The sequence below is a fragment of the Lissotriton vulgaris genome, chromosome 9, assembly GCF_964263255.1.
Source record: "Lissotriton vulgaris chromosome 9, aLisVul1.2, whole genome shotgun sequence".
In the NCBI taxonomy this organism is placed as follows: domain Eukaryota; kingdom Metazoa; phylum Chordata; class Amphibia; order Caudata; family Salamandridae; genus Lissotriton; species Lissotriton vulgaris.
The window spans coordinates 528,326,898-528,353,944 of NC_141697.1; the positions used below are offsets into that span (position 1 = coordinate 528,326,898).

The 27,047-nt window shown below is 46.1% G+C and overlaps 1 protein-coding gene across 3 annotated transcripts in view; it reads right to left on the minus strand.

Annotated features, from left to right (window-relative positions):
* RAB4B (RAB4B, member RAS oncogene family) overlaps positions 1-27,047 on the minus strand; it is a 237,689-nt gene that overhangs the window by 101,747 nt on the left and 108,895 nt on the right. For all 3 annotated transcript variants that reach the window (XR_015299958.1, XR_015299957.1, XM_086938008.1), the window contains exons 2-3: positions 16,310-16,390; positions 9,838-9,952 (exon numbers count right to left, since the gene is read on the minus strand). Coding sequence is in view for 1 of the 3 variants with exons in the window: in XM_086938008.1 (XP_086794134.1) it covers positions 9,838-9,952; positions 16,310-16,390 (196 nt within the window). In the remaining 2 variants the exon portion in view is untranslated. The remainder of the gene's footprint in view (positions 1-9,837; positions 9,953-16,309; positions 16,391-27,047) is intronic.

Here is a 27,047-nt window from a genome sequence, read left to right on the forward strand (position 1 = left end):
GGGTGAGGGGGTGAGGGGGTGAGGGTTAGGGGGTGTGAGCGTTAGGGGGTGTGAGCGTTAGGGGGTGTGAGCGTTAGGGGGTGTGAGCGTTAGGGGGTGTGAGCGTTAGGGGGTGTGAGCGTTAGGGGGTGTGAGCGTTAGGCGGTGTGAGCGTTAGGCGGTGTGAGCGTTAGGCGGTGTGAGCGTTAGGGGGTGTGAGCGTTAGGGGGTGTGAGCGTTAGGGGGTGTGAGCGTTAGGGGGTGTGAGCGTTAGGCGGTGTGAGCGTTAGGCGGTGTGAGCGTTAGGCGGTGTGAGCGTTAGGCGGTGTGAGCGTTAGGCGGTGTGCGGGTTAGGGGGTGTGAGGGTGAGTGTGAGTGAGGGGGTGTGAGGCTTCGGGTGTGTAACGTTGCGTGAGTGTGTGTGAGGGTGAGTGAGGGTGTGAGAAATAATAATAATAATAATAATAATAATAATAATAATAATATGTATTGCTATGGAGGGCACATTTGGAGATGCTTTCTGTTTACAGAGTGTCCTTTGCAGATAAGAAATGCACCAAACAGAAAAAAAATACAATGTATGTGGTATATCTGATATTTTGGAAGGAGGGCAGCTAAGTGCCTTGCATTTTAGTACAGGTGTGATTTGAATTGCCAAGCTCTTTCAAGACAATTGGACATTATTGCAATCCGAGAAGCCAACCACACCCTTCAAGTGCAAACACTTGTTCTGCCTCCAGGAATTTCCAAAGACTGCTGAATAACCATTTCATATTTTTTTGTTAATGGCGGGGGCAGTGGGAAGTGTTTTCATATATTGTCCGAAATCACACTCACCCCCCCCCCCCTCAGTCCCAGCTAAATAAAAAAAAAGTAACAAAGTAACGATCCCATGTATGTTTCTGTTCTTAAAATATTAAAAAAAACAACCTGGCCATATTAAAATGTTGCACTAAAAGCGTCGAAAAGCATTGGTGTGAGACCCATTTGTGCCTCGAAGCCTCGAAAAGTTGTAAGATAGGCGCTTGGGCTCCTCTGTAGGATGGAAGAGAGAATATGTGTCTAGGGTCCTCTTTTAAATTTAACATTTAACCCCTGATGTGCTTTTGAGAAGCTTTACCGCGTGTTATGTCATAGGTCACGTGTAGAGCGCCTGCGCCGCCTCAATGCGCTGCTGTACAAAAAACACTTCAAAGAGAGGGGCAGGCATGCTTCCCAATGAGGCTGCCAGCTTACCCTGGATGCTATAAACAAAGAGGGTGTTCGATTAAACCGCTGCTCCAGCACGATTAATCTACATTTTTTCAGCGCCATTAAATCTGATTTTCCAGCACTAATCGTGAAACCCCTGATACAGTGGAGGCGGATTTGATAAAAAACAAGTAAAAAAAATCAGGAAACCACACTAGAGGATTAAGAAGTTCTTCACAAAATATATATTTTATTGTATGTGGCTGGAGAAAAATGTAAATAATTAAAGGGTATGGTCTTTTGAGTAAAATTATGCAAGTACAAATGCTACAGGACAGTTTCCTCTGCTCCCGGCTCCTTTTCTAGTGTCGCCTTTATCGCTCAAACTCATTTGGCGCTGCGTAGGCATTTGAATTTGGTGAAACCCGCATTTACCAAAAATAATATGCATTTGCTTATGCATACGATAAGTAAGGATCGTGTGTAATCGCCTATCCTTTAATTATTAATAATGACCTGGCGATAATAAAGTGTCACAATAAAAGTGGTGAAAAGCATTACTGTGAGACCCTTTGTGCCTCGAAACGTTATTCGATAGGCGCTGGAATGCCTATGCTTACTTGGCAAAACAAAAACAAAACAAAGATGGAAAAGGGGCTTATATTTAAAAACACGTTATCAATTGCGTTCTGATATAATACAGGGAGCGATTTGATTAAGCACAGGGTGGCTTGGTGTGATAAACAGAATATCAATTCTGGATGTCATTTCACAATTGGAACTCACGTATATTACTGAAATGAGCCTAGTCGCAATGCACGTGTCATAAGTCTATGTACTGAAATATTTTCCAAGTACTAATTCAAGAGCTTATTTTATTGCATGAGCTTAAAATAGTATAGAGTGCATTGCATGCGTGTTACTTCAATGAGACGGCCAAACAAAATGTGTACATGCTTTAATGCCTCTTATAACACACTTTACCATCACCCCTTCCATTCAACTGTGAAAAGTCTCTTCCGCGTTTTCCACAGGAAATGACGCACCTCCCTATCTTCAAATGATCCCTACGAACAATTGTCACGCTCTCCCACTAAAGCACTCCCATTTGTATGCAAGTTAAATATTTATTATATAAGAAATCTCATTTTCTATGGCTGTTCAAACGTAAAGCGCACTAACAACCATTAGATGGGCGGAGAAGCACAAGATACAATAAAGAAATCATAAGCATGAGCGTGAAAAAAAAGCGAAAGAGAAAGCAGGGTAACCTGACCCAGGAGGGGGAGGAGGGAGGAGAAATGCGTCTCGGCCGGAGCAGGCCGCAGCAGAGGGACACAGAGTTGAAATCCCTGTGGTGACCGGGCATGGGAGGCAGTTCGTAGAAGTCAAAGAAGAGGGTCTTGTGAGTCGGCTACACGGCGCCAACAATTTGACTACAGGCGAGAGTTTTAAGGATTTATAGTTAGACCTTTGTTGGACTTGTCCTAGTTAAACGGCCATTTTAAGGTCAGGGGATTGTGACAAAGGGGCATAAGAGAAACTCGCTCACCGTTTCACGAGAAGAATCTTCGTGCTGGCCTGTGGGGGTCCTAGTTAAACGGCCATTTTAAGGTCAGGGGATTGTGACAAAGGGGCATAAGAGAAAGTCGCTCACCGTTTCACGAGAAGAATCTTCGTGCTGGCCTGTGGGAGGCGGCCCATGTGGGTCGAGGCAGGTCAGGGCTCTCATGTGCTCACTGGGTCTCCTAGAGGGAAGAGAGAGAAGGGGAGGGGGGAGGAGAAATGCGACACGGCGGGCAGGGGAGGGGGCGGAGCGGGGAGAGGGAACAGACGGAGAGAAGGCAGATCAGGGGAGGGGGGAGGAGAAATGCGACACGGCGGGCAGGGGAGGGGGCGGAGCGGGGAGAGGGAACAGACGAAGGGACGGCAGATAAGGGGAGGGGGGAGGAGAAATGCGACACGGAGGGGTGAGGGAACTGATGTGCACGCGCTTTTAAGCTCATTGCGCATGCGCATTGAGCTTAAAAGTCACGGGCACTGCAAGGAATCGCCACGATTCCTTGCATGTTGGACAAAGAGTGGATAAGCCCCCATAGTCTCGCTTGCTCGATGCGCATGCGCATCGACAGGCGAGACCTAAAAAGGGCAACTGGGTATTAGCCCAGAGATTATGTCAGCATCTGGATGACATGCCTTTGAAGGGTACAGAACGTGCTACATCCTGGTCCCCTCCAGCGCAGATAAAACCCATCAGAGCAACGGCGTGGGATGTCGGTGAGGGGCACAAACCTGCTCAGTGGCACCTAGAGCTTATAAAAGAAAATGAGAATTCTGTGACATAGAAGGAGGACAGCAATAGTTTGTTATGATGCAGCACAGGATAACGCAGCCAGGCGCTGCATCTAGGCCCTCTTATGACCAGTTCAAAATAGGTAATTCTTAGGCATTTATCTCTCGAGTTTGGAACAAGACCCGTTATCTTGCGAAAATCTCCACCGCCGCAGAAACTTGTCTTTTCCTGTAAGAAAATATGTGAGGGGGACACACACACCATTGCTCTACACAGCCCCTAAAGGTGGTGTGCCACGATGCTGCATCTAGAGTGGATACCGTGCCCAGGGGCGGGCTTCCCTCGAGCCAGCTGCGCACACACACACAAGCAAACCAATGTCAGCAGCGGCAACAAATCAAAAGGCACAAAACCAGGGAAAAGAAGTCACAAAAAACAGCGCTGCTGTCACATGGCAGTGATGTCTCATCTGAACACCGGGTTTTGAGCACACTCATTAAATGCCACCTTTTCAGAACACTGGGGAAATTATTTTGTGCTCAGAGGACTGGGCTCAGATAAAGAACATCGTTAAGACTAATATTATTAGTCTTTGGGAACAAAACGAACAATAAGATTCGGATGAAGAAAATGCCATACTGTAACACTCTGCACAGAAAACGAGGAGAGTGTGGAAAAAACGAATTCATCGGCGTACCCGGCTGAGGGAAACCTGCGGATAAGTGGAAGCTCCCGTGTTTAAGCGGCACCATTGTTGGCGCTCGCCGAAGGCTGTCTCTCTCCCTGGGCTGGTCTGATGCAGGAAGTTGAACCAGATTACAGCGTTAACTAAAACAAGCGCGGCCACGCTAATTACCAACAGATGGCCCCTGCGTGCTGCTGTTCGCGAGAGCCTCTAACTTAAATTACAGGCAAATCTTGGAAGCATTTAGGACATGCAAGGCAAATGTGAACAAGGGTGGCCGCGATGCCACGTTAATTACAAACAGATGGCCCCTGCTACTCGCGCCCGCAAGGTGGATGCCGTACATGCACGAGTGCTCATTGGAAACAGTGCAGTAAATGCACGAGTTTTTCAAAAAGTAGAGACCGATTTCAAGGTCATCTCCTAAGCAGCGCCTGCGCGCTGTGCTAGGCTCAACCTACAAACTAGCTTAGATTTAAAATTTGGTTGGACGGGACAAGCCTATTTTAAACAATGTAACCCTTACTTGTGTTGGTCAAATGGCACAGAACCGGAGCTGCACAGAAAAGGAGCAAACAAAACTCACAATGTGCACTATCACACACTTTAACACAAAATAGCTTTAAGCAGGCTCTTGTGTACACTACAGCTCCAACGTTAGCTTCAACTGTACTCTGCAACAGATGTCGGAGACAAAGCTCCAAGACCTTCACAAAGCACCTAGAACAGTGATCGGCCTTCAGAAAGGGGATCTCATTGCTCCCACAAGTTTATTAGTGCAACATCAAATAAACCCAGGCTCAAAATCAGACGTGGTATGATGACATCACCAGGAATGAAGAAACCTCTGGAATCCAGTTCAGCGTTAACTTCAGATCATGCCCATAACACCTCTTGTCATCTGCTTTAGCAATTTTTATTTCCAATGCCTATCTGGTTCTTAAATAACGAAAGCAAATTCAAATGCCACTGGCGTAGTCTTCTATGTGTTTGGAACCATTGATCATGTTCTGAAATAGTTAATATTACAAATGCCTTAGCAGTTTAAGTAAAAATTTGGCTCTGCATTATATCCCCGCCAGCACTTGTGCTCCACTTTCTCAAATCTAATTCTTCATTCCATCTTTAATCACCATAACTGTTGGGGTCAATCCGTGGATGTAATGGGTGCAAAACTGTTGAGTGCTCTCGACCCCAAACCCGGTGCTGAACATGGTTACCTCTGATTTTGAAAAATTCTAATAACCAAACTTTTAAAGGCAGTTGTGGGCTAAATCAGTTTTGAGCGGCTTTGGAAAAATGGTCAAGTATTACTACCCCTTCAGGACTTTATCGCTTGTTTTAACGTCTCAGTCACTTAGACGGTTTCATTACTCATAAATTAACTGTCATTATTGCCAAAATTACCAAAATGGAACAATTCTAAGCCAAATAATACAGTTCTAGTGTGAGGTCATGACTGTTCATCAATATCTGAGAACAAAAGAAACAAATACAACGGACACAGAATTAATGCATTTGGCTGACATTTTTACTTTTTAATTCACAAATAGAGATTTCTTTTTTATTGCTATCCTATACTTTTAGTCCTCTCCCTATTGTGTGTGGCAATACTTATAAATGCAATAGTCATGTTGCAGAAGATAAAGGCCTGGTTGTATGGTAACAAGATTATAGTTTGAGCATTAAAAATTGGAGGCAGAGAATGAAACAAGTACAGAGCCTAGGTAGCAGGTAGTTTGTGTTGCTAATAGTTGTGGGCTTGGATTGCCATGCTTTCCTAAATTCACGCTAACATAACAGAGAAGGGAAATTTCCTTTCTGTGGTGTATGCACGTTCATAAACAAGACAGCCAAAAAATGGCTTAACAGGAAGATGACTGTTTTTTCCTTTTCATAGGAAGACAAGAAGCATTATTCAAGATTAAAGGTGTAAGGGGATGCAGGAATCTAGGATGAGCCGAACCGTCCTCGCTCCACAGAACATCATGCTTCACATAGCACTCACTACCACTGATGAAGTGTTACGCCAGACAGCAGGCTGCTTCAGAACTCCAGGTTAGTTCAGTATAATTTTTTATTGTTGCCTACTGAGATTATTCTTGAATGTCCAAGAAAACCTTTTATGCATTTATTCCAGTTTCATTGTGGTGGATTAAATGGGAGCTATTTATGATCATTAGAGAATGGGGGCATATATGACACAAGCACATGGCTGGTGGGAATATTGAAGATCTAGAGAAGGTTAGGTATGGTTATATTGCATGGATATGACTTTCACAGGAGAAGATGTTGTGATATTGTAAACGCGTTGAGGGCAGTGTGCAGAAATACAATAATAGAGGTTAAGACGAGCATGAATGACATACTTGACATGAGTAGGTTGTGCTCAGGAAGAAGTGGCTTAGAGTGGATAGAAGAGGACAGTGCCTCGTGAAAGAAAAAAGGATAGGAGACTGTCTGGAAAAAAACAGTTTTTGATGTCCATTCAATTCAATAAATCTTTATTTGGTCGGATGTACGACCATAAGATAAAACTATTTATATACAGCAATGTGTAATAAAAAGCCATAAAAGAAGCAATTAAATATTAGATAAGAGACAAACCATGCAGCATAACATCGGCAATTTAAATTCATGATGTGTAACTTTTTCTCAGACTCCAGGCCTGAATAACGAAATTTAAGACAGCAAAAAAATTCGCTGGAGTCTCAAGGCGCTGCAAGAAAATCAAGCACTCATAGTGAGAATTAAAAAAATCTCACTTAAAAAAAAAACTGGCATAAAATAGGGGATCTGTAGACTGCGTACAGTGGGCAAAATAATATAAGGTGCTTAGTAGTTTGACTAGAGGTCCAGTCACAGGTGAAGGGCGGCAAGGAAGCAAACCAAGATCCAGTGACCAGGAAAACCCCTAGATAATGAATCATATTAGTGTGAAACCATGAAAGGTAAAATCTATGTAGAAGAGTTTTCATCCACGAAAGGTAGAGCTCTATGCAACTGCACGCTGAAAGATCTATATAATGGTTAACTGATAGATAAATAGATTTTTCCAATCTTAACTTTTCTTTACGTTCTAAAAACTTCAACTGAATCTGCTTCTTGGAAAAAGTGCTGTTATCTGTATTTGCCCACAGGCCTACCAACCAGCGATCTTTGAAGGAGGATTTAATATACCTCAGCCACGGTATGGCCTGTGCATTACTTTGTTTCAGAAAATCTTCCAACATTATCACAAGTGCATTTCAAATCCTGAGACCCCCTTGCATAATATCAGCTAGCCTCCGCACCCCCCCCCCCCCCCAAGTTTTTGGGATATAGAGGATCATTTAAAAGATCGTATGCAATTTGGGGATTCAAGACTGTGGAAACAACCTTATGTTCATGTGAAGATTGTGCTATATTATACATTTTAATAGACATTAGAATCAGGCAAAAAGTCCATACGTTGCTAGGCTACTGTTAGGCAACTGCTCTAATGTGGTCAGCTGATGGGTCCAAGGCCTGAGGCGAAAAGTAATGGCTGGATACATATATAAGGAAAGAAATAAGTAAACTCAACATCATGGTAGAGCAAATCAACATATGGGTAACAAATGCTAGCATTGAAAATGCGGAAGCGGGTGTCTGGTGATATTTAACCTCAATTTCGGCTCACACAATTAATTATAAAAGCAAAGTGGGATTAATTTGGATGCGTCTGGTTTGGTACAATATGGAGGGAGAGGACAGCTTCCTCAAGTGTACTGAGGAAGTGTACTGCCTGCACTTTTGCGGCTGGAAGCTGGTGATTCAGACACTAAAGTGTGACAAATGATGACTGGGCTCCTTTTAGAAATTCAATGAAGTTTGGTAGCAGGTGGCCATGGCATGGACAGACAGCTGTGGGTAGGGTGTCTGCTGGCACCGCTAGATTTAGCCTAATTTTTTATCTGTTTTTAAGTTTAGAAGCACTGTGTTATATTGTGGTTGGTGGACCTAGGGCCTTTTATTTTTAAATAATCCAAAGATTTTACCGTTTCACAAGCAAGGTGCACGTGTTAAGTGGCCCGCTCGTAATACCTTAAGGAAACAGACACTGTTGGGATGCATACACCGTTCAGTTAGCGGGATAGCTTTTCAGACAGAGAGAAGATTGCATAGCACCTTTACTCGATCGCCATCACAGCGTTTGCAAGTTCCTCAGGAGTTGATCGCTATAAAATGGTCCAAAACAGTGCATAAGTCAACTTTCGTTTATGGCTAAATACGAATTCAACTCGTGGGGCTTGGGTTTCCAGTTTTGGCATTAAATGAGCAGAGTGGGTCGTCTGAACACGATTTGTTTCTTTTATTTTTATTTTACATTTGTCATACAGTGCTAGGTGGATACAACTGAAATTATTCTTCCAAGAATCTCACTACACAACAGGAAGCAGCCGTTTCATTCATCAGAAATCACTCACACCACATATCCTTCGATTGGCACAAATAATATGCGCTCCTGTTGAATGGATGGATGGCAAAGCTCCTACTGCCATCTTAGGATATGTATTGATCCAATTATGCAATTGCTGATTTGCAGTGGTTGTTCGAAGTGATGCTACCACACCACCAGCACAGAGCATGCATGACTGAAGCTTGGGACTACTCTGTCCCTTGTCTGCTACCACTCGGTTGTTTCCCGTTCAGTCCAGTGTCTTACCGCGCTTGCAGCTTGTAACCTCTGCATCCTCTCCCTCTGCCATGCCTGACCAACTCCACTAGTGACATTACCAGAATATCACCTTGGCACGGATTATTCTCCCAAGTAATGGTTACCCTCTACACCCAAGTTCTGAAATCAGTGTCTATATGACCCATGACAAACAATATAAATGCTGCAACACTTGCCCCATGTCTCACTACGAAAATCAAGGCATTATGTCAGTACAAATAAGAAGTACCCCCTGAACCAAGAGCTCTCGCTCTGCTTTAGTCTCCAGCACTATATCCCTCTCTGCGAACCTCAGCCTATCTTGTTTTCTACAACTTCATTATCCTCATCCTTGCTGTGACCATGACCCCGCATGCCTGCCCACTAGATCTATCTCCTGTTTGTTACCACTTATCCAGCCATTTGTTAAATTTTTCCCTATCCACGTGACAATGTCCCATTAAGGATCTCTGTTTCCTTGGTGCTTTAGCTGGGGCCTTTACCCAGCAAAGTGAAGCCACAAACTGATGGGAGTCCTAGATGCAAACACTGAAGTGTGGGGACCTTTTTCGAGTGTCTTCTGAGACAGGGGTGTAGACCAGAAGGCCCAATGGAAAGTGGCCGGGATTGTTGTACAGTACAGGAAGTAAAACGGATGCTCAAGTGATTCAACTGTGGCACTCAATGCAGTGTGCATCAACAAAAAACATCACACACACATACATACATAACCCATAAGGCACAGCATCACGCAACACATCCACCATTAGGGACACAATGAAACACATTTATGTTTTTTCTCGCCAGCTCTTACTCACAGAAGTTCTACATCTGTTCTGTTAAAGAGGACACCTTGCACTGTGCATGCCTATGTGTTAACCGGTTCTAGGTCTCATGGGAGTTTGAGAAAACATTAACCCTACACAACAGCAAAAATTACTAGAATTGTCAAAGCTCGTATCTCTACCCTACGCAGGGTTAAGTTTATTTGATCAGGTCAGATTTCCTTACCGAAAGCGCTCTTGTCCAGCCGTATCCCAGATCTGAAGCTTCACACTCTTTCCACCAACGTTCACTACTCGAGAGCCAAACTCCACGCCTATTGTGTGATTTGAATCTTGTTTAACTGAGAAGAGAAAAAGAGGCAAGTCTTGAAGCACCACCTTCACGCTAAAGAAACATTAGAAAAAATTCTTAATGATGACTGCACTTAATTTTTTACATATTTTCAATTTTGAATCTGGCGTTGTAAACATAAATGCTGTGGTGCAGTTGGAAACATTGTAGCTGAAAAGTTTGCACTGCCAAATGAGATGTTGCATACCCACACTTCTATGTGCACTTTATCTAGTGGGCAAAACTACCTAATGAGTAGCCTGGAGACCACAGAATGCCGAGATCCTGTGGCATCTATCTGTCATATAGTACATTAAAGAGGATGAGATTTGTCCCCAATTCTTTTTACTCGCTGCAATTTTCAAATTGTTTTGTATTAACCCTGAAAGAAAAGATGTTCACAAACCGGTTTGCCCAGGGCACCTTTAAGGTTTCGTAAAAACAAACATACCGCAATTAAGAAGAAAGTGTACTCTTTTATGGCCTTGAGTATTTCCCTGAATGGCAAAGGTTTCATATTTTAAAACTGTAGGTACATGTTTGCATTATACAGGTGAGGTTTGTTTATGTCACTGTTGCACATCCCCTACCCCTACACTAAGTGTGCCATTGGAAACTCAGATGGCTGACGCGTTATTGGGACTTGCTGGATTTATTTAAAAAAATCTTTAAGATTTCAAATGGACAAAGAACTAAACAAGCATTTACAATGCAATGGTCTCGGCATTATTAAAGGTAGAGAGCTATTGGCATTGCTCATGACATTTTTTATTTATTTTTTTAAATCATAAATAAATGGCATTGTCATTTACATTGCCAATAGCTTAATCGTTAAATAAATGGCATTGTCATTTACAATGCCAATAGCTTAATTGCTCGCAAATGCATGACCTATTGCATTTACACTCACACAGAGCCCCACACACACACACAGAGCCCCACACACACAGAGCCCCCCCACGCACACACACAGAGCCCCGCGCACACACACAGAGCCCCACGCGCACACACACAGAGCCCCACGCGCACACACACAGAGCCCCACGCGCACACACACACAGAGCCCCACGCGCACACACAGAGCCCCACGCGCACACACACAGAGCCCCACGCGCGCACACACACAGAGCCCCACGCGCACACACACAGAGCCCCACGCGCACACACACAGAGCCCCACGCGCACACACACAGAGCCCCACGCGCACACACACAGAGCCCCACGCACACACACACACAGAGCCCCACGCACACACACACACAGAGCCACACGCACACACACAGAGCCCCACGCACACACACAGAGCCCCACACACACACAGAGCCCCACACACACACAGAGCCCCACACACACACACACAGAGCCCCACACACACACACAGAGCCCCACACACACACACAGAGCCTCACACACACACACAGAGCCCCACACACACACACAGAGCCCCACACACACACACAGAGCCCCACACACACAGAGCGCCCCACACACACACAGAGCCCCCCACACACAGAGCCCCACACACACACACAGAGCCCCACACACACACAGAGCCCCACACACACACAGAGCCCCACACACACAGAGAGCCCCACACACACACACACAGAGCCCCACGCACACACACAGAGCCTCAGGCACACACACAGAGCCTCAGGCACACACACACAGAAACACACGCACCCACACACAGAGACACACGCACACACACACAGAGCCCCACGCACACACACACAGAGCCCCACGCACACACACACAGAGCCCCACGCACACACACACAGAGCCACACGCACACACACACAGAGCCCCACGCACACACACACAGAGCCCCACGCACACACACACAGAGCCCCACGCACACACACACAGAGCCCCACGCACACACACACAGAGCCCCACGCACACACACACAGAGCCCCACGCACACACACACAGAGCCCCACGCACACACACACAGAGCCCCACGCACACACACAGAGCCCCACACACACACAGAGCCCCACACACACACAGAGCCCCACCCACACACAGAGCCCCACACACACACACACAGAGCCCCACACACACACACAGAGCCCCACACACACACACAGAGCCCCACACACACACACAGAGCCCCACACACACACACAGAGCCCCACACACACACACAGAGCCCCACACACACACACAGAGCCCCCCACACACACACAGAGCCCCACACACACACACAGAGCCCCACACACACACAGAGCGCCCCACACACACACAGAGCCCCCCACACACACACAGAGCCCCCCACACACACACAGAGCCCCCCACACACACAGCCCCATACACACACAGAGCCCCACACACACACAGAGCCCCACACACACACAGAGCCCCACACACACACAGAGCCCCACACACACACAGAGCCCCACACATACACAGAGCCCCACACACACACACACACACAGAGCCCCACGCACACACACAGAGCCTCAGGCACACACACAGAGCCTCAGGCACACACACACAGAGACACACGCACCCACACACAGAGACACACGCACCCACACACACACAGAGCCCCACGCACACACACACAGAGCCCCACGCACACACACACAGAGCCACACACACACACACAGAGCCCCACGCACACACACAGAGCCCCACGCACACACACACAGAGCCCCACGCACACACACACAGAGCCCCACACACACACACACAGAGCCCCCCACACACAGAGCCCCCCACACACAGAGCCCCCCACACACACAGAGCCCCCCCACACACACAGAGCCCCCCCCACACACACACAGAGCCCCCCCACACACACACACAGAGCCCCCCCACACACACACACAGAGCCCCACCCACACAGAGCCCCACCCACACAGAGCCCCACCCACACAGAGCCCCCCACACACAGAGCCCCCCACACACAGAGCCCCCCACACACAGAGCCCCCCACACACAGAGCCCCCCACACACAGAGCCCCCCACACACACACAGAGCCCCACACACACAGAGCCCCACGCACACAGAGCCCCACACACACAGAGCCCCACACACAGAGCCCCCCACACACACAGAGCCCCCCACACACACAGAGCCCCCCACACACAGAGCCCCACACACACAGAGCCCCACACACACAGAGCCCCACACACAGAGCCCCACACACAGAGCCCCACACACACAGAGCCCCACACACACAGAGCCCCACACACACAGAGCCCCACACACACAGAGCCCCACACACACAGAGCCCCACACACACAGAGCCCCACACACACAGAGCCCCACACACACAGAGCCACACACACAGAGCCACACACACACAGAGCCCCACACACACAGAGCCCCACACACACACAGAGCCCCACACACACACAGAGCCCCACACACACACAGAGCCCCACACACACACAGAGCCCCACACACACACAGAGCCCCACACACACACACAGAGCCCCACACACACACAGAGCCCCACACACACAGAGCCCCACACACACACACAGAGCCCCACACACACACACAGAGCCCCACACTCACACACAGAGCCCCACACACACACACAGAGCCCCCCACACACACACAGAGCCCCACACACACACAGAGCCCCACACACACAGAGCCCCCCAAACACACACAGAGTCTCCCAAACACACACAGAGCCCCCCAAACACACAGAGCCCCCCAAACACACACAGAGCCCCCCCCCACACACACAGAGCCCCCCCCCACACACACATGCAGAGCCCCACACATGCAAAATCCCCCCCACACACACACAGAGCCCCCCCCACACACACAGAGCCCCCCCCCCACATACACACAGAGCCCCCCCCCACACACACACAGAGCCCCCCCCTCACACACACAGAGCCCCCCCCCACACACACACAGAGCCCCCCCCACACACACAGAGCCCCCCCACACACACACAGCCCCCCCCACACACACACACACAGAGCCCCCCACACACACACAGAGCCCCCCCACACACACAGAGCCCCACACACAGAGCCCCCTGACACAGAGCCACCCCCACACAGAGCCCCCCACACACAGAGCCCCCCCACACAGAGCCCCCCACACAGAGCCCCCCCCACACACACACACAGCCCCCCACATACACCAAGCCCCCCACATACACCGAGCCCCCCACACACAGAGCCCCACAAATACACACAGTGCTCCACACACCCACACAGAGACCCACACACACAGCCTCTCCCCACACAAACAGAGCCCCCACACACACATAGAGCTCCCCCACACACACACACACACACCCAGAGCCACATACACAGTCACACCCAGAGCCACATACACACCCAGAGCCGCATACACACCCAGAGCCGCATACACACCCAGAGCCGCATACACACCCAGAGCCGCATACACACCCAGAGCCGCATACACACCCAGAGCCGCATACACACCCAGAGCCACATACACACCCAGAGCCACATACACATCCAGAGCCACATACACACACAGGAGAGCAAGCACAGCGAGGGGGCAGGGAAGCAAGCACAGCCAGGGGGCAGGGAAGCAAGCACAGCCAGGGGGCAGGGAAGCAAGCACAGCCAGGGGGCAGGGAAGCAAGCACAGATCCAGTGGGTCTTCATAACCCAAGGTGTCCATCAAGTTCTTCACATGGCTATCAGAGAATATCTATATAGAGCCGTTCTGCCTGGGCACTTTTTCAAATAGGCGTTTTGCCCGCTCTCCAAATGGGCCTAGTAAACAAGTGCCTGCCCCACTGCTAATTTAATGAGAATCCGGCAAAAATCCCCGACGGCCCCACAGATGCGCCTGTCCCCTTCTCATCTGACCCCAGTAAGCCCCACCTCTAACCCCACACTCGACAATCCGTCAGACTCCCGGGCTGACTGTAACCACAATGGTCTACTGTCAGACCCAAATATCAGCCGAAGTTAAGCATTCGTAATGTGGTCCACCCAAAACAAAAGCATCAGCCACTCGTACCTCCCGACCATCCCAGGTGATAGACAATTTCTCCATTACTTCCTACACGTCCTTGACCCCAGACACCTGTCAGTACAACAGCCTTCCCCTCCCTCGCCCTCTCTCGTGCACTGCCTCGTCATGCCCTCGCGCTACACCGAGAGAGTGGTCCGCCTTAAACATCCACTTTATGGTGCGGGTGGGACAGCGAGAGACCGCAGCTGTTCTGGCTGTGACAGCGGCGACGACAACACCACCACCACCACCGATAGGCCCAGCTTCCTCTAACGTCAGCTGAAGCGGAGCGGCGGGCTTCTGCCGCGCCACTGGCAGCAGCAGCCAGCCGGGGCAGTGCCTTGCCTGTCCAAACGCTATCCATTGCGCCAGTGGGTGCGGCTTAGATGGAGTGGGGGTGGCCACAAAAACATAAAGCGAAGGGATTGAACGGCGAATGCAAGGACGGCGGAGGGTGTGGCCAGCGGGGGCAGAGCCAAAAAGTAGTAGACTACGGTAATCTTTTAATTTGATTTTAGTCTGATAGTAACCACGAAGGGGATGGGGCTAACAAAGGAATAGGTTTTTAGCCTAGATTTCTGACGACCAATGTTACTGTTCAAATCACACGCCTTGGTATATTGTTCCTGTCGATTCTATGGAGGCCCCGCTGGAAGCTGCGTGACTCACCTACGGCCTTTAGCCAGTACCGCGTCCGTGCTTGGTGCATCGGTGGGCAGGGCGACACCGAAGCCAACAGAGGGCCAAGCACTTAAACAAGAGAGGAGCGCTCCACATGACCACGTTTCTCCGAAGCGAGGCAGAAATGCCTCGGAGAAACACACGGTCATTTTGTGATTCGTGGGCGTGTTTTTAGCAATTGAGTGACAGATGACGTCACGGCTTAAAAACTGCAAAAAACACGCCCCGAATCGTAAAAAGACGGGGCTTGAACAGAGTGATGCCCCTCTCCTCCAATGGCTGGCCTCCGTTTAGGAAGCCAGCCAATGGAGAAGAGGGGCGGGTTCAAGCCCCACTGTAGCCAAAGCAAAAAATCTCGGACTCCGCCCACTGCTTACGCAGTGCGACGGAGGCCTAGCACTAAAAAAGGCACACACAAAGGTAAAAAAAAAAGTGTCCCAACTAAAAAGTGCTATTTCCACAAAATGATTGTGTGGGAGTATTTGGCTTTGCTTGAGTCAGAAGCCCCACACTGTTACGGTTGCATATGTTCAGCAGATATAGTGAGGGGCTCTCAAACAGACCACTCATGAAAGTAAGAAAACACAAAAGATGGTTTACAGAAACAGGAAATAGTGACAACATCTGACAAAGAAGTGTTCAAAATGTGGCTTGAAGCAAACTACGGAGAAACTGGGGGAGGGAATTCAACACAAAAGTAAGGCATGTGTAACCTACATTTATTTTCGATAAACTGATGCAACAGGCAAGACTTGCCCGTGCCGGCACTCCCAATCACCAGGAACTTGAAGAGAAAATCTGAAAGAGAAAAACATATCAAATGAACGACTTTGTGAACTTGTAGGATAATGCCCATTGGCGTAAATCACCCAGTTCCCCTTGGTTAGAATACCCTTGGCTGGAGGGGCCTTTCCCTTTCTCACAGCGTTTCAGTTACCATCTATGGGGTACACCAATCCTACCTACGTCTAATTTAGTTAACTGGTGCCTACATACATACTATCAGGGCTTGTCTCATTTAAACTGGTAGTTTATATAGCACTAAAAAACTCATGAAAAAGCCACAGGAATTGTGGGGCAATTGAAGACCAGAAAATACAGCATGGTTGACTAAACAGTGTTACTGAAAAGAAAAATTATATGAAAAATTTAAAGCAAATAACGAGGCACGGAAATTAAAATAAAATGGTGTATTCTTCAATGAAAAACAATTAGCAGTACATTACGTGGCAACATTACATTGCGTTTTTGTAGGGACAACACAAATTGGTACATATGTAATCACAATACTATACGGTATAGAAAATACATTGGTTTTGCAAGAAAAACATGTGCTCATTTAGGAGATGCTATTCAAAATGTTATTCACTAAAATTAATGTTACTGCCTTGCCAAGACCATGGGAAAACCTTTTCTATTATCACTGCCCTGCGTACATCCCAGACTAAAACAGTTAATGTAAAACATATTCTATGCTGCACTCAACACAACAATACATATACACAATTAATGTAATTAAAATGTGTTTTGTTCTTTGCATCCTAATTACATTTTACTTTGGTTTAGTGAGTATCCCGTGTTCACACTGATCGCCTGAGGGAGGCACATCTTTCCGACAGGAAAGAGCCAATACGACTGTATTGCATAGAAGTTACTCTTTAAAATTCAAGACAAAAGACTTAAAAACTTGCAAAACGTTAGGGATTCTTCTAAACTGAGAATCGCCTCGAAATAAGCGTTGCTATGACAACGGTGCTTGTGATGAGTAAACACGAATTTGTATGTACAGTGAAACAAAAGATTTTCATGATAAAGAAGCCATCATTCTTTGCACCTGACCTTATTGAATTTCATTTAAACAGTATTTCGGGGGGGAATTAAAACAACTAGAATACACGTGAATGCGTAAATACAGCAATCACCAGATGAAGGGAGATCAATAAAGATTCTCTGGGGAAAATCAGCACGTTTCAATTTAGGTGGATGGTTGATTACGTTACAAGTGCAACAACTCCATATTTACGCAGAAAACATTGCTACTCCTGTATCATATAATTTCAGTGGACCCTACTGCCCTCGGCACAAACTTTAGTAGCAACATTATCTAGTTGTGATTGGTGCAAGACTAATGAAATAGTGCATATGCATTCTCGAAGACCTTGATCCATCTTATATAAAAATCAATGGACAAAACCATCCTCACAAAGGCAAGGGCGATGACTTAGTCATCAATTTAACAAGATAGTTACACATTTTCTAGACTCTTATTCCTCTGGGAAAGGTTTGGGAAATCATAAATATTATAGCTTCATAAGTAAATATAAAAAGCTTGGTATGCTTTTGTCCTCCAGATGCATTTGGTGAACTCTCCTCACAGGTGGGCAATCGTATGTCCCCAGTACGAACATGAGAAGATTGCGTGCATTTAGAAAACAAAAGCAACGAGGAATAGACAGTATTTGAAATTGACAACACAGCATGATTGGCATGATCTGACGTCAGAGGTATCATCGCCCACCTTGAGGTAGTTCCGCAGGCTGTCCTACATACTTATCCTGGTGTAGCTGAGACAGAGGTCCCCCCGTCCTGCTTGTGAACTTTAACTTCTTTAATTACAGTCGTCACTGTTCCTCATTCACTCATTTACTCATTTAAACAAAATGTGTCAATGACAGAATTTTTTTTAGCTCTGCTGGACCTGAGCAGAGGCCGTGTCCCAAGTGACTCTAAAAAGTATGTTGACCATCCAGCAGCAGGTAAGGAGAGTTGGTTGAAACTAAATTGTGACAAAATTGGAAACACTTTCTTTGGCTCCTCACCACCAATAAAAGCAACGGCATCAAAACATGTTATAAAACCGAAACCAAAACTAAAAACAAGAAACTAAAGTTACATTAAAAAAAATACTTAAAAAATATATGCATTATATAGGGCTGGGAAATTATAGTAAATACATGGATAATGGATGAAATGGTAATACAAAAAAAAGTTAAACATGTTTTCAGTACTTTCCACTATTGATCCTTCAGCATCCACACCTTTGGTTTTAGAGTTTATGACACATTTGAGAATTAAATAAGATTCACATTTATATTTTAGACTTAAAAAGAGATAATCCAAGAACAAACTGCTGTGACAGACACAGAAAGCAAAAAATGTCGCTACATACCCTAGGCCATAATTTACTTCAAATCAGTCACTGACTCCACCAAAGATGGCAAATTAGTTTTAAATATAGCTGATTCTCCACACAAAGTGCGGTATGGCAAGCCTTCTTTGTTCCACTCCAAGAAGTGTCCTCTTTAGGAGCAGCCACAGCTGTAGCAGTTGGCTAATCAAGAGCTTCTAGGTCAACATATTTCAAGATGTTTACTCAAGCTTGAGAATTCCATACCAGTCTCTATTCAAAATAAATTAGTCAAACTTTTTGAAAGCTCCAAAAATCTTCACCTGTTCAACATTTCGGAACAATGTCTCTCTCCCTCATCTGTTACGACCATGACCAGATGCTAAAATGCCAAACAACATAAAGTTGCCCCTTAGAAATGCATGTAACCACTTATTCTATGTAGACTTATGTACTTGTTCACTGGTGAATCTTTTGTTACCTTTAGTCATTACCATTATTTGTAATTCTCCTCCCTACATATGACCCATACCTTTATCCTCTATAGGAGCCTCATCACAATTCAAGAAGATGGAGTTCTGTGACTTCTCTAAAAAGCTCCAAGGACTTCACCAGTATGAAGATCAGTTGCTTCCTGCCTGCTAGTGTGCGAAGAGCAATATGACTGTGAGGTCTGTTTGCCAAGTTTTGATGCAGTTGTAATAGTCAGGAGTATAATACCAAGGACCTAGTTATCATTAACTATATCAAAATTGAAAAAAGTTTAATATGGACATTCTTCTGTTGGGGCTCAGCCCCTATCTTATCAACATCTTCAATATGATCTGTCCAAACAGGTCTGAGATAGAATCTCCTACCCCAAAAGCCTGAGAAAACTGGACATAAAGACACACATCTTACTCTGCTTAAGTACTATGTGCACTGGGCGCTATTCCCATTCTCTCGAAAGCTACTGTGCACAGCCTTCTGCCTCCTAGCTTTTTTTTTTTTTTTAAGTTTTGAACAATTTATAAACCAGTTCATAGTGGAATCAAAAGTAAGGGGAGTGGGAATGAGAATGTAGCCTAACTGCTAGAGCGGTTGACCTCGGAACTGGGTTCTAGTCTCAGCAAGGTTGCTCTACAGCCTGTGATTCTGGGCAAACAACTTCCTAACAAAATGAATGTGTCCATCTGTAAGGCAACCGGCGCTCATGTAAAGCTCTCTGAAACCTTTGGGTCAAGTTTGCGCTATATAAAACTCCCCCCCCTCCCCCTCCCCCTCCCAACAAATGCAACTCCAATAGAAGGCTCTCCGTATCACTTCCAGTTAGTGAGCCAAGTACCGCAATTTATTTACATTTTTCTTATTTTAGAGGGTATTTTCCACATCTCAGGACCCCCTAATAAACTAAGTATTATTATTATTATTATTATTAAAACAGTCTTGTATCCCCCGCATGGTTACCCTGGAGCATCCCAGCGCTTAACCAAACAGGGAAAGTTTAGGTGGGTAAGGGGCACAATGGATTAACAGAAGAGAAAAGTTTTCGATTGTTTACGGAAACGCAAAAGGCATGGCTCAGACCGTAAACCTAGAGGGAGAGAGTTCCAGAGGGTAGCAACCTTTATGGAGAATCTCCTCCCTCCTGAACGGGCCTTTTTGACCCTAGGGATCTTAAGTAGATGTTGTTTGCTTTTGTAGGGCGGGAGGGCCTTTACCTTGCAGGATTTTATGTGCAAGGCAGAGCGATTTACATTTCACCCTTTCTCGCACTGGGAGCCAATGCAGAGAGACCTCAGTGCAGGTTTGGCCGATCGTGACATAGGGATGTTATAGAGCATTCGCGCCGCCGCATTCTGAACTTGCTGAAATTTGTTCAGAGGGATGTCAGGGGCGCCCAGATAGATTGCATTGCTGGAATCTGAAGTAAGTAATTTTTATTTGCATAGTTAATTAAAACCATAGCAGTACAAATATCAAGATTGAAAACTAGATCTACATGCATCCGTAAAAACAGTATATCATAAATCACAATTTTTCATTTATTTTTTAAATCATAAAAATGTATACTTTTTGGGCAACCTTAAGTGGAAATAAATACAGTTTTGTATTATAATACTATCTAATAGGCAATTCGGAATCAAGCCTTGGCATTTTCCTTTCCACCACCTTCATAAACTTCACAAGACTACAGTTCAGCTGTGGATCGTGGGGTGCAAAGCAGGTAAAAACTACTTGTCTTCGAAAGCGTATTCCTCACTGATTGAAATGGCATTTTAGCAGAGGTTTTCGTTCTTCCAAAACTTCATCACAGGAGCATAATAAATGCAGCATATCCTCTGTCGCTGAACCACATAAACGACAGAGGGAGCCTTTCTTATCCTTTAGCCAGTGTGGAAAATGCCAGCTACAGGGTAACAGGCCCAACCTGTACTTCAAAAACGTAATTTTTGCATAACCCAATTCAAGGTAGTTTGGTGGTGCTTGTGTGGAATACGAGTTCAGGGCCATCCAGCCCTGTGACTTTTTCGCGAGGGATACCTTGTCTTCAACTCTCAAAAGATGTTTGATTGTTTTCCTAACCAGTTTTTTAAGCGTTATATGTGGGGGTATCCCAAAGCTGATTTAAGCCAATATTCGCCAAGCTGCTTTTGAGATACTTGGCAGCTGGTGAGGCCGAAAGTTGCTCTAAATCCTTCAATAGATAATTATTTAGAGTTCATTGTTTGGATTTTTGCACTTTGTCCCAGGTAGTTAGGTACGCCCTCTATCTTGCCAGGAGCTGTTTCTGGACGCCAAAGTCTAGCCTAATTTGAGCCGGTGAGGTATGTTTAGGCAGGCTAAAAATAATCCAGTATGCAGCTATGCCTGTATTATCAAGAGCCTTTGCATCTATACCTCGCTGTACTTCACTCCCAGAAGTGACTGCTGGCAGAAGTTTAGCTCGTATTACTTGTACCAGAGGTAGGAGAGATGGGCCAGTGAGTTTACCGTTTAGTGCTTTTAAAGAGATTGCTAGGGCAAGGCCTTTACCTCTAATGCTTGTTTTCTGTACAGTAAACTGGCCACTGTTATCGATTTTTACCCCTAGTTATTTATATACGGATGTATCCTCAATACCAATACGAGCATTGTTCCAAAACAAGGTACACAATTTTTTCCTGTTCTTTACTGATCATCATTTTCTGCGTTTTCTCCAGGTTTATGGTCAGTTTGTTTGCTTCAGAATAGACCTGTGTAGCATTTACAAGATGTTGTAGCTCTACTTTTGTCCGGCTGATTAGTACTATGTTGTCCACATAGAGAAGACACGATAATAATAGCCCACCTGATCAAGTTTGAGGGTGGAATGTGGTGCCCAAGTCATAACATATTCAAGTTAGCAAGTATTTTTCCTTTCACATTCATTTTCTAACTGGCTGACAAACCATTTGCATTGTTTAGTGGTGGCCGGATTAAAACTTTTAATCAGCAACATTCAAACAACTATAAGTGTGTAATCACAGACTCTACACAGCTGTGGTTAAGTCACGTTTTAGCAAGAAATTTATGAATTTTTCCTAGCAACATAGGTATTGTTTGATGAGCCTGAACAAAACTCCCCAAATGTCTGGTCCGTCAAGCTTAAGTCTCAGGTTCTTAGTTTCAAATTTCGTGCAGACTGGTCAAGTAGAGACAATGGTATTTTGGATGACCCAAACACAACATGTTCCATTTTAATTCCCATAGGAATTGATGTTCTTTGTTTTTGAGCAAAATTATGGAAACCATTGTACAAAAAAAACTTTGGTCAGAATGGGACACTTTTTAGCCATTCATAATGAAAATGCTAATTTAAGTAGCAAGCTACAGCAAGTAGGCTGTGTGGTTTGAAGAGAGGAACAATAGTTACTTACCTGTAATCTGTGGTTCTCCAGTATTGGTGTCTTTCATAGATTCACATGCCTGAATCATTCCCCGTCGTCGGAGTGGGAGTCCCACGGTACATAAAAAAGCAATAAAATGCTATAAATATATAGTAATACCAATAGAAAAGAACCAGGAAGTAACACAGCCCATGGTACAGTAGGCAAAAACTTCCCATCTATGACTATCATAGTCATTTTGTATGGTCCAAACTACAGCCAATCAGGCGCTAGCACCCACCAGAATGTTCTCCCCAGAGGCTCAGGCTCTCAGATTTTCTCGCAAGGAGTGAAGGTAACCATAATAGCCTAAAAGCCTCTGAGGGGAGGTGGGCGGGTTGCATGTGAATCTATGAAAGACACCAATACTGGAGAACCACAGATTACAGGTAAGTAACTATTGTTCTTCTCCAGTATTAGGGGTGTCTTTCATAGATTCACATGCCTGAATCAGAGTAGCTAGCAGTACATATCTTTGCTGAACAGACGCTCATAACACCTAGCTTGTCCGCTAGTAATGTAAATAACAATGCGAAGTGAATAAACACATATCATATAAAGCATAACATAATGCAATCAAGAAAATATGTGAAAACATAACATAAGAAGCGTCTGACAGCAGAAACAAGGAGGTGGGAAACAGAGGCTCACCTTAATGAAACAGGTTCCGTAGAACAGCTCGACCCACAGAAGTATCAGCCTCGCTGATGGACTCTAGACAGTAATGTCTGGTAAAGGTATGGCGGCTTGCCCAAGTCGCCGCCTTGCAGATCTGCTGAAGTGGGACTCCAGCAAATAAGGCCGTAGATGAGGAGACTGCTCTTGTAGAGTGCGCTCTGGGCGCAGATGGTAACGGTCTCCCAGCCTGTGCATGGCAAAAGGCAATGGCAGCAGATATCCATCTTGCAATAGTCTGTTTTGATACTGCCTGCCCTTTACGAATCGCACCGTAGGTAATGAACAACTGGTCGGAGGTGCGTACAGCAGAAGTTCTTTGTAGATAGAATTTGAGACATCTTCTAATGTCAAGCGAGTGTAAAGCTCTTTCCGCAGGAGTTTGCGGGTCTGGAAAAAATGATTTAAGAACAATAGGTTCGTTCAAATGAAAATCCGAAGGCACTTTCGGAATGTATTTGGGATTGGTGCGAAGTATTACAGAATCGCTAGTGAATTGGAGGAAAGGATGATGAACAGTGAAAGCTTGGATATCACTAACTCTCTTGGCGGATGTTAAGGCTAAAAGCAGTGATACTTTCCATGAAAGATACTTCAAGTCAGCTCGATGGATGGGCTCAAATGGGTGACGCATGAGTTGACCCAGAACCACATTCAGATGCCATAAAGGAGGTGGACGACGTACTGGAGGGAACATTCTAAAGAGACCCTTAAAGAACTGTTGAATAATTCTTGATGAATACAGAGAATTGGACCCATCCTGTCGATATCTGGATATTGCAGCTAGAAATACTTTCAAAGTAGCATGGGACAGACCTGTTCGTGCCAACTGCAAGAAAAAAGGAAGAATTTCCTCAGGTTTTGCCAAAAAAGGGTGAACACCTGCTGAACGGCACCAGATACAGAAGCGTTTCCATTTGAGACTGTAAGTCTTGATGGTTGCTGGTGCTCTAGCTTTGGCCAACACCTCTTTACAGTCTGCTGGGATGTTCAAGTGTGCAAACTCATGGTGTTCAGGAGCCAAGCTGCTAATCTCAGCGATGCTGGGTCCGGATGAAAGACTTGACCTTCCTGAACACTGAGCAAGTTCGGGATTGGATGTAACTGAATTGGTTTGCTCTCTGATAGTAGGAGGAGCTCTGTAAACCAATACTGGCGCGGCCATCTGGGCGCGATCAGGATCAGTCGGCAAGGTTCCTTCCTCATCTTCCTCAGAACCTTGGGGACTAACGGAATCGGTGGGAAAGCGTACGCAAACCTCAGGGACCAATCGAGGGAGAATGCATTCCCCAGAGAACTCTTGTGGGGGTGCCAGCTGGCGAAGCTCAGGCATTTGCTGTTGGTACTTGTCGCAAATAGGTCTAGGTCTGGCCAACCCCACTGATGAAAGATGTGGTCCACTGTGTTCTGGTGGAGCTCCCATTCGTGGTTGGTGATTGTGGTCCTGCTGAGTGCATCCGCAAGGACGTTTTCCGTTCCCGGAACATGCACCGCATGTAACTGTACATTGTGGTGAAGAGCCCATGTCCATAATTCCTGCGCCTCTTGAGACAGGAGAAGAGATCGAGTTCCTCCCTGCTTGTTGACGTAGTGCATACTTGTTGTGTTGTCTGTTCTTATCAACACATTGGTGTTCTGAATGATGGCACAGAACGCCTTGAGGGCAAGGAAAATGGCTCTCAGTTCCAAACGATTGATGTGCCACCGTTTCTGTTGTACAGTCCATTTGCCACTGATCGTGAGGCCTTGCAGATGAGCCCCCCAGCCCTCGAGGGATGCATCTGTAGTGATGGTGAGACTTGGTGGTTCTTGAAGGAACGCATGACCCTGACTGAGATGACATTTCTGTGTCCACCACAGGAGAGACTCTTTCATGAGTGTTGTGATTTGAATGAGGTCCTCGAAAGTGCCTGAAACCTGTTGCCACTGCAGTACTAGTTCCTCCTGGAGCGGCCTCATTTGAAGTCTGCAATTTGGAAGCAATGGAATACAAGCCGATGCCATCCCCAGAAAGGATTTGTATAGTCGGACAGAAGCTGACTTTCTTTGCATGAGATCTTGTGCTAGCCGAATTATTTTCATTTGTCTCTCCTTGGAGACGAAGGCTTTGCATTTGTGAGTGTCCAACATTGCTCCTAAGAATGCTATTCTTTGAGACGATTGCATTTGGGATTTGGAGAAATTTATTGTCAGGCCTAGAGACTGAAACAGGTAGAGACACTGGTGAAGGTGACGTTGAACGGTGCCATGAGAATTGGCCTTTATAAGGCAATCGTCCAGATATGGGAAAATTTGTATTCCCTCCAGCCGGAGGTGCGCAGCTACTGGAGCTAAAACCTTCGTAAAAACTCTTGGAGCTGACCGTAGTCCAAAAGGAAGGACTTTGAATTGGTAGTCCCTGCCAGCCACCCTGAAGCGAAGGAATTTCCTGTGGCGAGGTAGGATGGGGATGTGGAAATATGCATCCTGGAGGTCTAGGGTGACCATGCAATCTCCCGGTGATAAAAGATGCAAAATTTCTTGAAGAGAGAGCATCCGGAAAGTTAATTTCCTTAGGTATTTGTTTAATGCTCGAAGGTCGAGGATCGGGCGCCACTCCCCGTTCTTCTTTCTGATCAGGAAGAACCTGGAGTAAAATCCTAGTCCTCTCATCCTCTGAGGAACGCTCTCGATAGCTCCTTTTTGTATCATCATTTTGATTTGGGTAAGCAGCTCCTTCAGGTGAGCTGGAGGCGGGCCCTTTGGCGGTACATTTGGGGGAAATTTTTCGAATTCTAGGGCATGGCCCCTGGCGACAATATCCAGGACCCATTTGTCCGTTGTTATCGACTGCCAATTGGAGTAAAATTTGGAGATTATTCCGCCAAGTCTTTTGAGAGGGTGAAAGGACGGTGGTGGCAGGTGAAGAGTATCATTGTCGCTTGTCCTTGCCGCGGTATGTTGTCCTACCCCTGTTTGGGGTGTATTGAGATTTTTTCTGCCCATAAGACTGGTAGCGCTGATTTTGGTAGCGCTGATTACCCTGACGGTATGAGGATTGTTGATGTTGTTGCTGGTATCCACCTCTATTGAAGGACGTTCCTCGTCCTCTCGCTCCTCGAAAGGGCGGTTTGTGAAATTGTAGAGTGCCTAAGGATTTGGCCGTTTCGGTATCCTTTTTGATAGTCTGTAAGGCCTCTTCTACCTCGGGGCCGAATAAATATTCGCCATCAAATGGCATGTCTAGAACTCGGTTTTGCACTTCCTGTCTAAAGGCCGTGGAACGTAACCATCCTTGTCTACGGAGAACCGCAGCCCCTGCTAATTGGCGAAAACCTGTAGATGCCACATCAACAGCTGAATCAATTATCTCTTCAGAGGTCCTTTGACCTTCATGGAGAATCTGGAGTGCTTCTGCCTTGGATGGCTCAGGGAGTAGGTCGATAAATGGTGAGATGTCGGACCACATTTGACGGTCGTAACGACCTAAGATGGCTAGTGCGTTAGCAGCACGGACAGTTGTTGCAGCCATGGTGGAAACTCGTTTTCCTATTGAGTCTAGGCGTCTGCCATCTCTATCCGGTGGTGCCGTAACTGCAGAGGACGGATTTCTGGCCCTTTTCTGAGCCGCCTGGACAATTACCGAGTCAAGTTTTGCTTGTCCAATGAGACAGGCAGGCGTCTTGTCTGGAGCTTTATATTTCTTATCAATTCTTGGCAAAACTGGAGGAATGGAAGCCGGTGTTGACATCACCTTAACGCCTTCCTTCCAGATGAATTCCACAAT